The 14,742-nt window shown below is 48.3% G+C and overlaps 1 protein-coding gene across 9 annotated transcripts in view; it reads left to right on the top strand.

The window, feature by feature from the left end:
- The window catches only part of LOC147750875 (natterin-3-like), a 131,009-nt gene that overhangs the window by 104,408 nt on the left and 11,859 nt on the right, over positions 1–14,742 (top strand). For all 9 annotated transcript variants that reach the window (XM_086918290.1, XM_086918315.1, XM_086918298.1 and 6 more), the window contains one exon: positions 12,465–12,547. In XM_086918290.1, the coding sequence (XP_086774416.1) occupies positions 12,465–12,547 (83 nt within the window). The remainder of the gene's footprint in view (positions 1–12,464; positions 12,548–14,742) is intronic.

The following is a 14,742-nucleotide window of genomic DNA, read 5'->3' as shown; positions in this document are numbered from 1 at the left end:
TATGTAAAGCATTTAAAAACACCAATTCAGTAAATAATTAAAACACAACTCACAATAAAAATCCAACACCAATTTATAAAAATAGGAAATATTTGTATCTTTAAACTGACACTAAAACAAAAATAATCCGATGTAGGGAACTGGAGAGTTAGCACTACATAGCACTCATAAACCTATAGCGCCTACTGGGACATCTGGTTGTGCTAGACCGGATCAAAGTCAAAGGTTCAGGACGACCGCAATGGAGCCCTGCAGTAGGTCTCAGTCAAAGTTTTTACCTTCTGACTTAGAAACTTTTCTGGAGCTTTTCTTCCCGGAGTTCCTCTAAGCTCCAGTCATTCCGGATTCAGTGAGGGTTCACTAGCTTGCCTTGTGATGAGCTCCCAGTCAAACTTATGGAAGTCAGACCTCCAAAGCCTTACAGTGGGACGAGCCAGGGATTCATTTTGGCTCCAGGTTGAAGATGGGTGGCTTGGCTGTCGCTGTTGGTCCCAGTCACATTTTCTATGTTCAAACTTAGAAACTTTTACGGAGCATTTTCTTGAGGGGTACCTCAATGCTCTTCACCAGGCTGGATTCGGTGACGGTTCACCGGCTTGGGTTTCAGCCTACTCCCAGTCAAACTTTGGAAGTCGGGCCTCTACAGCTTTACAGCAGAACAAACCTAGACGGCAGGCCGGCTCATAGTTGAGGGATAGCCAGCTTGGCTGGCAATGTTGAGTCGTTCCACTTATGGAGCCTGTTTCCAAAGTTGCTCCAAACTTCTTCAAACTTCTGGAACTTCTTCCTGAAGTTCTTCAAAGAGTCCCAACGTTTCCTAAACTCACTACAAGGGTCTGGAAGCTGACTTCGACAGATAGCTTCCCTGTTATGCAGATCCTTAGCAACCTCCAAACACAATGGAGTAACTCTCCTCTTCCACTGTTCTTTAAAATTCCAATCAGTGGGGAGTAAGGCAGACAAAAAGGAATGAATATAATGGTTAAGGGGCCCGATGTGTACAGTAGCTTCGATATATGCACCCAATACAGGTAAAGCCACTTTTGTATACTAACTTATATCCTTCCTAGGGCGTTTTTGCAGAAGGGGAGATTTACCTTATGAGAAATGTTAATCTTACATGGGAACTCACTTTGCATAACTCCCACTCACATAGAGCCTATACTGGGAGCTTCACTATAGTCAAGAAAAAAGCCATCCTACATGTAGGTTTAATAAATCCTTGGAGAATCTCACACCCTATGGGTAATGGGAGGGATGGGGATTAAATTGGGCAATGAACCTCTCAGACGCTATTTTGGTACTGACAGTATTAGTACATCAAGGTTACAGGTTTATAACAAGGAGACCGATTCATTATTGAAACTGTGCAGTACATTAGCAGTCTCTATGCAGAATTATGGTTGTTACGTTGGTTATCTTTCCCTTTGTGCTTGTCCCCTGCTTGCCCCCGTCCCTACATTTGCATGCATGACGTCAGATGGCATTGTCCTATACGAGCTGACAGTTTAGATGACAGTTATTGAGGGCAGTTGCAGCTGTCTGTTATTGTGAGCTGGTGACCGGAGCGCTGCCTCTTTCACCGGTGTGTCGTTTATTGACTGAGAATAAAGCTACGCTTTGAAGACTTATGGTGTGGTCATTCTTAAGAATGGTGTCCTCTCATTTCTATTGCCTTAAAGCAAATCACACCTTACATACATATACCTTATTTACATCTGTGCTGCTATATTTTAATGTAGAAATTTGCAGATAACCTTACAAAGTAATACCTTTGTATTCTGCTGCTGATTAGTGTATATCTCTGAGAAGTACAGCTGCTCAGGCTAGAAAGAGATCGAAAATTAAGGCCACTCTTCCTGACTATGATCAATACAGTTGAATTATAACATTAGAATGTTGGGAGCTCCATTAAAGACAATGAAGAGCTCTGGGATAAAAATGGCTGTTGTAAGCTTTTGTTCCCACATTCCAATGTCTGTATTTCTGTTTCTCCTTTTTTTTGTTTTTATTTATTTTAATTGTTTCACGTCCTTTGAAACAATTACTTTGCGAATCACATTAGCTCAGTCAAAACACTTATTCGTGACACAGAGACCTCAGTGTCAGCATATAAATGGCGACTTCCCAACCTTTCGTGTAAGACTGGGCATTGTTATAATAACTTGGGAGAGCATTTTTTTTAAAGAGCATATAATCAGTATAATAGCACCTTATGAAGCTCCGCACAGCAACTTCATCTTATTATATTGCGGAATTCTCACAGAATAGGTTTCAATATTCCATATTTCAACCAGAGTCACCGGGGCAGTTGCTGAGGTGTGCCAGCCCTTGAAGACTTCATGACTATGTTGTGTGTTCTGCACTCATTTTGTATCCAGATGGTCCTCTCTTTTCGACAGACAAAAGCGAAATGGGCCCCAAATGTTTCTGGGTCTGGAGGTAAGAAGCTGTTGGGTAACGTAGTCTTCTACCTTTCATTGCACACGCCTATATCAGGCAGCCGTTTTTTTTTAACTTGGGTCTGGGGTCTCCTTGCCATTGTATTGTTATTCTGCATTTGGCAAGCAACAAAGATAGGGCCATGAATCTCTTAGAGGTTACTGGGATTAGTTTGACATAACCAAGCAACACAGTTTATGGGTCCAGACTAATTCTGTGTTTGATCATGTGTGCTATATGGTCCAAGACCCCCTTCCTGGTATTTCAATATATGTACCCAGGGCCAAGTCATACAAGTGATACCTGTGTGGTTCGCTCAACTGCAAGGACATCAGTGTGTCTACGTGGATCTATCTTGGGTTTTTTAGCTAGTACATGGTAATCTTGCCGTGGAATTCATGCCTGTGCTTTATGGATATTCTCTGTATCTGGAGAAAGCAGTATTCCCAAGTCGTTTGACATATTACAACCTCCAGTTCAGCCACCCAAGCCTACTTATGCTGTTTCCCTCCTGTCAGTCTGTTACTACTTTTTTAATTTACAACATTCTACCCTCAGTGTGTATAATGTGCTAATAGCCTTTATCCCTTCCTTTTCCAGTTGTTAAAGGCCCTCTACCTTGTTATTGGCCTTTAAGTCTGGGTCAGGTCCTTTACCAAATGGCACAGCCCTTGGAAGCGTGCTATAAGGGTACAGTCAAACATAGTGTGCCCAAAAAATTGAAAATGCATCCAGCGGTCATCTCTCTTATTTCTCAATGTTGTGCAAAGCTAGGCCTTCTTGGGAGTAGATTTGTCTTGTTGTCCAGGTTTCTCCAGCTCATATTCCAAGTCAATTTGAAAATGAACTACACAAAGTTTTGTACTCTGCTTTGAAAGGCTATTGGTTTCCAGGTTAGTGAAGTAGAAAGGTTAAAGGCAATATTATTGGTATAAGAGTCTGCCAACAATAGCCACTCTCAACAAGTGGGCAAGAGTCTTTCATCTTTGATACTGTGAGAATTCCAGATCGGCGCTTCTCTCATGCTGGGCAATCCCAACATGAGAGCAGCGTTTGGATTGGCGCAGGTGAGTCTGGGAGCCTGTGTGTGCATCATCAAGAGGCAGCAAGGCAGCGGGCGGCAGGCTGCAGGTACGTTTTAATTTGATATTTTTTGTCCCTCGTGCCGCCTCAGCACTTTTCCCTCTCAGCAGCTGCTACTGCTTTGGATACTATCCAAACTTTCCATCATCCCAATGTTTTGAAATATTAGATTCTGTAACCTAAACATGCTTTGCTTGTTAAATGTACCATCCAATATGGTGGTTAAGTTAGTAAAAAGTACCCTGTGGAGAGCTAACAATCCAAACCAATCCTGGTGCATTACCCCCAGGTCCCTTATGTCCTCGTCCCATTCATGTACAAAGTGGAGATGCCCATTTCCCGACAGAAAAAAACAAGAGGAATGCTGGGGCACTAATACTGCCCCTCCCCCCGGGAGTACATAAGCAGTACTTACCTAGCAGCCCTCCTCTTCTTTTTTTCTGTCTGTCGACAGAATGGATGGTGTGCTGGTGCTGCTCCTGCTGGACTGGAGTGGCGGTGCTTCTCTTCTCCCCCCGCCCAGCTGCCTGGCTGTATGGGCGCGGTGTTCCCTGGACTGCCTCCTGGCCTGCCAGGCTTGCTGGGAGTCAGTTTCTGTTTGGTGCCGGCGTTGGAAGAATGACAAAGTTCCCGGCTTGCTGTGTGCTGCTTGCACTTCCCAGCCCTTTGTGGCTGGTGCTGGAGTTCCCAATGGCTTCTGGGTCACAGGCTCGGCTTCCCGAGCCCGGCCGGGGAGCCGTGCCTCGCTGGATGGGCTCCTGCTGGATTCTGGGCGAACGGTGGTGTGGGGGCCTTGTTCCTGGGGTTGGCCCCCGCTCCGGGAAAGTCCCGTTTTCGGGTTCCTTCGTTTCCTGCCTTGCGCGCTTGGAGCGTTTAAACTCCTGGAGCCTTTTGATGATGTGTTGTTGTAATGGCTGGATTTTCTGTTTAGATGGGATCAGCCCCCAGGGGCCCCTGTGACCCAGCCAAAACGTACTCACCTTCCCTTCTTAGATCGTATCCACAATAAGTAGCTATACAGATAAATATACAGGTTGCACCTAAGAATGGGGAATAACAATATACATATATGGATTTTCTACAATGTCTTATTCACATCGGTTGGTCTCGCGGTCACTCTGACCCAGACCGTTCTACCCCAGGGCAGATCTGACACACAATCCGGCGTGTCTACACACGGGCCTGCAGAACCCAATGCTCCCTTTTCCAAAGCGTTCGCGATCCTGCGAAACATAAACGTCAGTATCCCCCCTGACGCTCTCATTTAGTCTTATACCACAATCCGGTGGCTTTACACGGCGGTGTCCCTCCCGCCGCTCTCATTAACGCCGCATATCAACGACGACCACATTCCTATGAAACATTATTGGGATGATATCTCAACAGTCTACTTAGGATAAAACTAAAATAATAACTTTGGATATGGATTCAGATTGTATAATGTACTCCGTGCTCATAACATCAAAGGTCCACTCACTCCCTCTTTATTTGGCTACCATTCGCCTGATCGGGATTTCTCATCCGTTCGTCTAAACAATGCTCAACTAGGAGTGCCATTTACCAAGATCGAACACAAGCACCAGGTACACGATAATTCTATATGAATTAGGGTATTTATTGACAATAAACATAAATCACATTACTATGCAGCATTACATTTGCAAAGGGAATAAAAGATAAAGATTAGAGTGCACGCACTATAAGAATCGGTCGGACTTCACCTGGTTAATGGGAAATCGGGACTCGGCAGTCATCTAGGCTCCTGTCTCGTCTCTGGGTCCTGGCTCGCCTTGCAGTCACCCTCAGCCGTCACAAGTACACGTCTGCACCGCTAGGCTCAAACTCGTCTGCTCTCCCTCAGGACCTCGGAACCTTGCTGTTAATTAGCTACCGTCTCTCTCTCTCTGCATTAGTGCGCTCCGCGCCACTTCTCGTTCAGTCTATTTTCAGAGAGTTTCGGTCTTAAATCTTTCTCCGACTTCAAAGATGGCGACTTGTCCACCATGAAAATGAATAATGGTAGAGATGCTAACGGCTAGATGCCGCCTACGGACTAACTGACTGAAAGACTAACACCTTCGCTAATATCAAAGCCCGTTCCTTCATGGAAATTCACGGCCAGTAACCTGCCGCCCACCAAATTCTTGTACCTCCCCGTACCAAGGACACTTTCCCAGCCGGCCGGCCTGAAGTTGTGTCTTCGGAGTGGAGAAAAATACATTCCTTCGATAAGGGTCAGCCTGAACCGGTTCTCTCCAAGCGAACAACAGCTTGAAACTAAAACATCACTCTTAACCTAGAAAGCCTTCTCGAGCTACCAGGCAGAAAGCAAAATGGAGTCTGTCTCGCTTAAGGCCTACGGAGCCCATAATATACATAGCTCCATGAGAAACAGATCGGCATGTTAGCAAATGAGTAAATCATGACTAATACTTATATATCTAACCCCTCACTTAATTTCATAAGCCTTACTCTAAGGGAAATGGCACGAAAATGCCCTTATATCTGTAAGACAGGGTCCCTATCTATCGGCCTAATCCCTATGCTATGAGGGTGATAGGCTGGAGTCACTCTCCATCATTCTCCTTCTCCAGAGAGCTGGCAAAAAGACAGCCATAACAGTTGTCATGCTTCATCGATTTTTTGCCTCTAGTATCCGTCCTGCAGTTTTTCATTGCATGATGTTTGTTGTGCATGCTGTGGGCGCTTTCTTCCTTGTCTGTGGTTCACCTACTGGTGTGAAGACTTGAGCCTTCTGTTGCGTGCGTGTTTTCATTTACATTCATGCTAATTAAGTTGCTGGAGTGCTCTGTGGTGGTTGCTGACCCTGGTGTCTTCGAGGCTGCTGCTATCCCTTCCTTCATTTTTGCTGCCGCCCGGATGGAGGTTTATGTGCATGTGTGTGATGCTGTGGCTTTTTTGATCTCTGCTCTGTGGAGGTGTTCGGATCTGCTGGCTGCGCCTCGTGTGTTCTCTGTGGTGGTTGTGGGTATATGTTTCCTGCATTCTGTGCGGATGCCTTGATGGGCGTTCACAGTTCCCATCTCCTGCCCTCTGTTCCACTGCAGCTCGGTGTTGACGCCTTTCTTCCTGGGTAATGGCTCTCTCACTGGCGTTTACTGCTGCGCTTTACCCCGCCTTGCCTTTGCTGTCACTGGCCGTCTGGGATCCGCTCTTTGTGTTGAGTGGTGAGTGGGTTTACGCTGTTCCAGTCTCTGGGATTTCGAGTTGTCTGCAGCTTTGGTGGTTCTAGGTGTCTCGCTTAAGTCCTGCCATTCCTCGTGTTTTGACATGTGTTGTGGCTATGGGGGTTTGTGCGTGTTCTTTTTTCTCTGTTCACCCTGTTGGTTGTCCTGGGTGCAGTGCCTCGGCCTTGGCCTGGCGTGTCCTTCATGCTGTTTGGCGCTTCCCCCTGCCGGTTCTCCGGTGGCCTATGCTTTCTGTGCTTGGCCTGGGGGGGGGTTATTCTGGGGTTTTGTGTCCCTGGGTTGCCTTCCGTTTTCTGGTGTACTTATGTGGCTTAGGGGCGCTGGGGTGTCTTGTTCCTTTGCTGCGTGGGTGTCTGTTATGGTCGCTCTACGGTGGGGGCCTTTTTGGGTTGGTGGCCCCCGCTCTGGCTGTTTTTCACCCCCCCTTTTCTTCTTCTAGGTGCTGCTTGGCGTTGGCCTGCGCCTGATGGAACTCGTGGCCCGTGTGTTCGAGTCCGGCCGCTGCTGTCCTGCTGTCCTGCTGTCCGGCTGCTGACGGTCCTGGGGTGTTGCCTGGCCTGCCTTCTGGAGTGTGTCTTGTCAGATGTTCCTGGCCTTTGGCCTTGCCTCCGGCCCGCCCCGGGTCTTGCTGTTCTCCGGTCGTGGGCGTTCCGGGGGTCTTCTCCCTCTGGTTCTCTTCTTCGGGGGTGCCCCTGCTCTGGGTGGCTCTATGGGCGTTTGCTCTTTCTGTTTGTGGGCTGCCTCGGGTTGGCATGGGTTCCGGTCGCCTCTGTGGTGGCTGTTTCCTTTTCGCTGGCTCTGCCTTTGCTTGCTCCTGGGATTCCCTGTGTTGGGGTTTTCCTGCCTGCTGACTTGCCCCTTGCCCTCTGCTGCTCTTTCGGTGTGGCTTCTCTCTTCTTCGGCGTCGGCTTGTTGGGGGTGCGGTATGTTCCCCATCCGCTTCGGGCTCCCTGCCCCGCCTGCTGGTGGGTCGGTGTTTCTGCTCCTTGGCCCGCTGCATGGGTTGGGGGGGGCCTGTGGGCTCCCCTGCCGTGATGTTCTCCCTCAGTGTCCTTGCCTCCGCTGCGGTCTGGCTCTTGTGGCCTCTGTTCCGCTTGGGTGTCGGTTTTTCCCTTGCTGGCTTCTGTATGGATGGTGGGCATCTGGGGCTCCTGGTTCCTGGCCCTGTTCCTCCCGTCCCCTGGGCTGCGCCTAGTTCCTATTGATGCTTGCCTGCGCCGTGCCAGGGGCTCTTTGGGTGCTCTGTCCCCTGGGGTTCTGTTCCTCCCTGCCTGCGCTTGTTCTAGTCAGTTCCCTGCCGGGTGCTTGGTTGGGTGCCTGCCTGGGTCTTCCTGTGGCCTCCCTTTGCTCCGGCCTGTGGCTTCTGGTGTTGTCCAGGGGCCGTTTCTGTGTGCTTGGCCGGGCTGCTTGTGCACTGGCTCCCCATGTGCTTGCCTTTGGCTTGCTTCTTGGGTTTCCTGTCCGCCCCTCCTGTTTCTCCCGTGTTGCCTGCCTGGTTTGTTCCTGGCTGGGGCCTCCTGGCTGCTGCCGTTTCCTGTCGTGCCTCCTGTTCTCCGGGTTGGTGTGTTGTCCCCGTGCTCCGCTGTCTGCGCGGTGTTTGTGTTTGGTCGGGCCGGGTTGGTGCCTGCCTGGCCTCCTGGGGCTGCTGGATGCTGTCAACTCGCTGAGTTGTTCTGGTCTCGCTTGGTCTCGCCTGGTCCCCTTGGGGGGTGCCTGTCTGATGTTTTCAGCTGGGGCTCGGCGCTCCTGTTTGTTGGGCTCCCTTTTGGGCTCTGCTTCCTTGCTGGTCTCTCTTTGGGTCCTAGTGAGGTTTTCTGCCTTTGGGGCCGCTTCCTGGTGTTTCCTTGTGGGCCTCCTCCGGCTGTTGGTTTTCTTCCCGGGCTTGTTTTCCCCAGTGTTGTGAGCCCGTGTGGGGTTCTGTGGCTCTGGCTCTTGCTGTGTTGCCTTGGGCTCTGCCTCCTGCTTTCCGGCTGTGTTGTCCTTCGGCCTGCTGTGGAGGTTTGTTGCCGGTCGTCTCCGGTTCCTTGCTTGGTTCTTGGGTTCTGGCTCGCTTCTTCCTCCCTTGCTTCCCTGGGTTCTGGTCCTGGTCAGTTTGGGTGCCCCGCCCCCCTCCCTCTCTGGTTGGGGTGCGGTTCTGTGGTACTTTGGCCTGTGCGGGTCCGTCCCTCCTGGCTGCGGGTTGTCTTTGGTTTCCTGCTGGTTGGTCCTCTGCTTTTCTCCTTCTGCTTCCGCTTTGGCCTTCTGTGCGGTCTGGCGATTTTGTGCTGGAGGTTTCCTTTCCACCTTCCCTTGGTTTTTGTTTGGGCGCTGTGTGGGCCCCTTCTGGGGTTTGCTTGGGCCTGTCATTCCGCCTGTGTGGTCGGGTTGCTTGGCTCTGGTCCTGGCTTCCTGGTTCTGTTGGCGTTGTTTCCTGGGCTTTTCTTTTTCCGCTGCTCCTGCCCTTGCTGCTTATCTGGCCTGGGTGTGTGGTTCCTGGGCGCCTTCTTTTTGTGCTGCCCTCTCGGCTCGTTGTGCAGCTGCTGGGGTTTTCCGGTTGCTCTGTGTTCCCCTTCTGCCTTGTGTCCCCTCCCTTTGGGGTTGGGGGTTTTCTGGGGTTGTGGTCGTTGTCTCTGTGCCCTTCCTGGTTTCTTGGTTGTGTTCCGGTCTTTTTTGCCTCTCCTTGCTTGGTGGGCTTTGAGCTGGGTTCTGGGGTTTCATCCCCCGTCCCTGTCCTTCGGGTCGGGTCCTCGATCCTGTCCGGCTCCTGGGTTCTTGTTGCTTCCTGGGCCTCCTCGGCCGGGTTTCTGCCTCCAGTGTCTAGGGGTCGTGTCCTTTGGTTTTGGGAGTTTGGCCGGTTTTCTGGCCTGTGCTTTCTCCTTCCTTTTTGGTCTTGGTGCTTGTTCCTGCGCTCTGTTGACCGTTCTTTTCTTTGGCTTCCTTCCGTGTTGTCTAGGTTTTCCTTGTGAATCTGCTGGGTCCTGTGGGCCTTTCTGCTGGTTCCGGGCTTGACGGCCTTCTCCGGTGGTTTGTTTTGGCGGGTCCTTTGTGTCCTGGTCCCGGTCCCGGTTTCCGGTTTCTCGGGTTGGCGGCCTCCTTTTTGGAGCCCTGGCCTTTTTTCTTTGTCTCCGGTGCTTCCCTGCTGTCCTGTGCCGGGTTGCGGTCCGGTTTTTTCTCTGCGGTCTTCCTTTCCTCCTTCTCGGTGCGCCCTTGGGTTGCTGCGTTGTTGTGGTTTCCTGGGTGTGCTTGTGCGTGCGGAAGGCCGGATTTCTGCTTTGGTATTTCTCCACTTCGTACATGAATGGGACGAGGACATAAGGGACCTGGGGGTAATGCTCTATTACTTACCGGTAATCTTCATTACTCCGGGTCCCGTTGTCCTCGTCCCATTCATGCGCCCCTCCCTCCCTCCTGGGCGGCCGGCCTTCCTGTCTGGGCTTGTTAGTACAGGAGGGCTGCTGGGTAAGTACTGCTTATGTACTCCCGGGGGGAGGGGCAGTATTAGTGCCCCAGCATTCCTCTTGTTTTTTTCTGTCGGGAGATGGCCATCTCCACTTTGTACATGAATGGGACGAGGACAACGGGACCCGGAGTAATGAAGATTACCGGTAAGTAATAGAGCATTATCAAATGTGAACTGAAACTCATGGGATTTACAATTCCTCTCATAGCTAACTGATTAGGTGCTGGAGAGAACTTCTGCAACGAGAAAACTGCTGCCTGTCTGCTTGATATTTTGTTTAAGATATAGTGATGTTTCGTTTGTTGTTCTAGCGTGGGTGTTACTACGAATCCCTTTTATTGTGCTCAGCTGTGGCGGGCTTGGTTGGGCATGCTGCCTTACTTGTAGTACCTTTCTCATTGCAGGTGTGGGTGAGCCTGTCATTACTGGCAAGTGGACTACCTGATGTTTCTTCATTTCCTCATTAACGGAAATGTGTGTGTGTGCATTCTATTGCTAATGTAATGAAACAGCAAAATAGAAGTGAAGCAGTTTTATTGTTTACTTTTTGCATTTTTAAATTACTGGAAACCAAGCGATTTCAAAATCTTAAATATATTTCAATTATTATTTTAATGAAAAGTAAATAATTTAGGAAACATTAAACTATGCAGAATTTCCAGTTTCTAAAAAGCCATGAATATACTGAGAATTGGACATTGGGAGCTTAGGGTGTGATTACACAATCGGGCAGCGTATGCTACCTGGCCTACAGTAAGGCTCAAAGGAGATGACCTGGGCCGTGCTCCAGCGAGTCTACTTTTCTGGCAAAAAACTCTACGTAAGTCTGACTGGAAGGCGAGAAACAATTTGCATGGAGGCATGTCCCATGCAAATATGTTCACTCGTTCTACCCTTCGGCCTCGTGCACAGGCTGCCGGATGCGCACATACCTCATAAACACAGACCACCATTTAGCTCACTCCTTGGGGCAGTGTGTGCGGGTCAGTTTGTGGAGGGCCAGTGGTGGTGGAACAATTTTCAGGGTGGTTGTGAACAAATCCAAGCATCACACTAAGAATAATTATAACTAACAAGCCATGCCCGCTCAGCAGGAGTGGGAAAAGTGTGGTGTGTTGCCGGTGGTGCATTTTGGAGCACACTGTCGCAAATATATTATTAGAGCATTGTGTGGGAGCACACTTGTACTTACAGGGAGCACATTTTCCATTAAAATGGCCACAAAATGTGCACTGGCAAGCAGTTTTACAGTTAAAATGTTAGCTCACAAATGATAATGGAGTAACATCAGGTTTCGGCAAATAGTTATGTTACAAAGAATGTAAAGTTTAATGATTTCTATTGATTCTATGCAAACCTTTTATTGATACCCATCAGAATTATAAAAGACTTGTGCTTCATTTGTGCTAACTGCTGATTTACTTTGATGAAATATTTATACAGCTCAATAGAGGTATTTGAATGTTGTTGTTAGAAAGTAACCAACACACCACAGCCTTTCCTTTCCAACTCCCTGTACCCCAGCAAGACCGTCAGATAGTTCACTTTTCAAAATGTTATAACTTTGTAGGTAAAGATAGCCAGCTTTGATCTGTCTTCGAATCCACAGCAAATGTGTCAATATAAAAACAAAGTTTAATGGCATCTGTATTGTTTGTTTACCATCTGAACTCCAGTATCATTATTCTTGGGGTACAGCAGCAGAGGCACCCCACCGCTACTTCCAGCGCCTATTTGGACGGTGCAGTGGCAGATGGTGCCAATGTGTGTCAGGAAACAGTAGCTAGTCACTGTGTGATGGACCCTACTGCATCTAGGGACATGGCCCCCTCTGGTGGCCGTTGGTAATATAAACTACAACACTAATACACGCTAAATGGCCCCCTCAGGTCTCTGGACCCTGGTGCCGCTACACCTGCTTCACCAATGGAAGCTACATCCCTGGTGGAAGGGGGGAACAGATGTCCTATTCCACTTCAATAGAAAGGGCCTCAAAGATCCCTCTTCATATAGTGTACCACATTTCGTATCCACTGACCAGATCTATTTGCAACCGGCACTCTGCTGGAGAGGTGTGTGCAATTGTAAGGCAATGGAGTGGCCAGATTGCTGGAGTTTTCTTCTGTCTTAGCATTTAAGGTTTAGTGCTGTGCTGCATCTGTTGAGAATTTGGAATGTTGCTCATTATCCGTTTCCTTATGCAGAAATCATTTATTAGATGGATGTTTTGTCCCGCTGTCCACTCCATCCATCTCATCATCATTTCTTTATTTTTTCTTTCTTGTATACAGTAACGTCAGCCATGTTGCCGCCTGGAATTGGCTCCACAAGAGAAACAAAAGGACCAGAGAAAGTGGATATTATGTTTGATCTGGTAAATACTGTGCCTATTATTTCCATTTCTCTGGATTACATGAAACTAGTAATAATGCACAGAGGTCTAGCCATAACCCAGGTAGAAAATAAATCATGTTTTCTGGATCAGTATTAGACCCTGCTCCCCATTTTTCACCCAATACTGCAAAAACAATGATTCCTCTCAAAAACAGAGACAAATTCATTAAGGCTTACCATAGATATTGCAAAACATGACTGTCAATGAATGCATTTCAAAAGATGCCTAAAATGGCAACAATAATCCTTATATTTAACAAAGCTATGTAATAAGTGAATAAAGTGCAAAACTACGAGTAACATAATATATATTATTAAAGCAAACAATCAGCACCATATGCCAAAGATATACAAGTGGCAGTTACAACTTGCGCAAACGGGATCAATTGGTAATATTTTACATCAGTCCAAAACAGCTGATAAGCTTGTGGCTACTTGTAACATGTCAATTTTTCGACCCATCCATATGAACGTATGGGTCATCATCGGAACCAGTAAAAGGTTGAAATCATCTGCTTGAGGCCTAATTCATACATCCGTGTGTGCTCCCTTTACAGAAATGCAATTGTCACAATAGATAATGTCACACTGTAAGGGGATTGGGAATGTCTAGATGCATAATTTGAAGTCTTCTCGACGCGCAGACAGTGTTGGTCACTTCCACACTTCCTTCTTGACCTTTGGTCCAGTTTTCATACTGGCTTTGGATACAGCTTTTAATAACATAGCCATATAGTCTATGCTCACTTTTGTCGATGCATTCAATTGTTCACTTGCCACTTTAATCAGGCACTAACGACTATACATACTTGGACCCATCAAAGTACACATAAACTCACATTGGTCCCCAACTTGGCATTTGAGCTGCCCTTCTCAGATATACTCCTCAGAACTAACCCTGGGCGGTTTGCGTAGTAGAGCTACGCAAAGTGCATGTCGCACTACTCAAGCTACGCGAACTGCATAGTGCACTGTACAAAATGCTGTTCGCACGGATTGCACAGTGCCGGATGCTTGTCTGCACTGTGCAATCATTGCAAACCGCATCTTGCACAGTGCAAGCAGTTGTTTTCTGCCGCTGAGTAGATTTGTACTTGAGCGGCAGCTTTCTCAACGTGGACTGTTAGTTTCTCTTCGCGAGCAGTCGCGAGCATACCCAACCACTCGCAATGAGAAACCTGACCTCCCCACGTTGAGAATTTCACCGGGAGGTTTATTTTCCATGCTCGCGATCGGCAACTTGATGTTGCTGATCGTGAACGAGAAAAAAGTCTTTCCGAGATGTTATTTTGCTCGCTCGCTTTCGCCAACTTGAAGTTGAGGACCGCGAGCAAGCAAAAAATGCCAGCTACACGTTTTTGCATTGTGCTATGTGCAAATCGCGTAGCGTGTAGTTGCGCAAACTACACAAGCGTAGCGTAGTCCTACTCCCAGGGTTACTCAGAACCCAAAACCTGCAGATTTTCAATAGATTTGATAAAGCCCCCTTCTAGGGCATCAGTCATTATTGTTACTGGAAAAAAGTTCTCTAACTTCGTTAAGATGGTCTGCTAGTGCTTGCAAGCATTATATCAGGATACCTTTAACGTAATGAGTGCTATCCATGACAGCCCTTCCTTAAACTTTTTTCCTGGAAATCATCATGTAGTTGATTTAATGTTGGCCCAAATATTGAAGAAGCACTGGCAGAGTCAATCAGTCATGTAATGCCAATGTCTTGTGGTCACCGTGCTGGCATGTTCAAAGCCAGTAGTGGAAACCAAGCAATCTGGAAAGGGGCGACCACTCGGTCCCCCCGAACGTATGGCAGAGTGCCTCGATCCCCCCGGGAAGCCATTTTTGGGCGGGAGGCGCGTCTCGGCTGGTATGCCCGAAGCGGCGTAGCCGGGGCGCGCTTTTTCCCGCCCTTTGAGTGGGCTGGCCTAGACACGGACGCCGCCGGCCACGCCCTCGGGGCAGGCAGGGGCGGGTTTACGCCCGCCCTGAAGATGGATAAAAAGAGACGCAAGACCAGAAGACATCCTCTTGTTCCTGTGCTCTGAAGCTGCACCTCCCCGCTGCACGTGAGCTCGAGACGGAACGAAGAGCCAATTTTGAGCGTTTTAATCGTTCTTGTTTGTTTTTCAGTTACTTTGTTGGAGAATGCCGAAGAAGGTTGGAAAGCGCATGAATACC

This window comes from Lissotriton vulgaris, chromosome 1_1, assembly GCF_964263255.1.
Source record: "Lissotriton vulgaris chromosome 1_1, aLisVul1.2, whole genome shotgun sequence".
Lineage (NCBI taxonomy): Eukaryota > Metazoa > Chordata > Amphibia > Caudata > Salamandridae > Lissotriton > Lissotriton vulgaris.
Note: the sequence above shows the minus strand (reverse complement) of the source record. Positions and strands in the feature narration are given on the sequence as shown.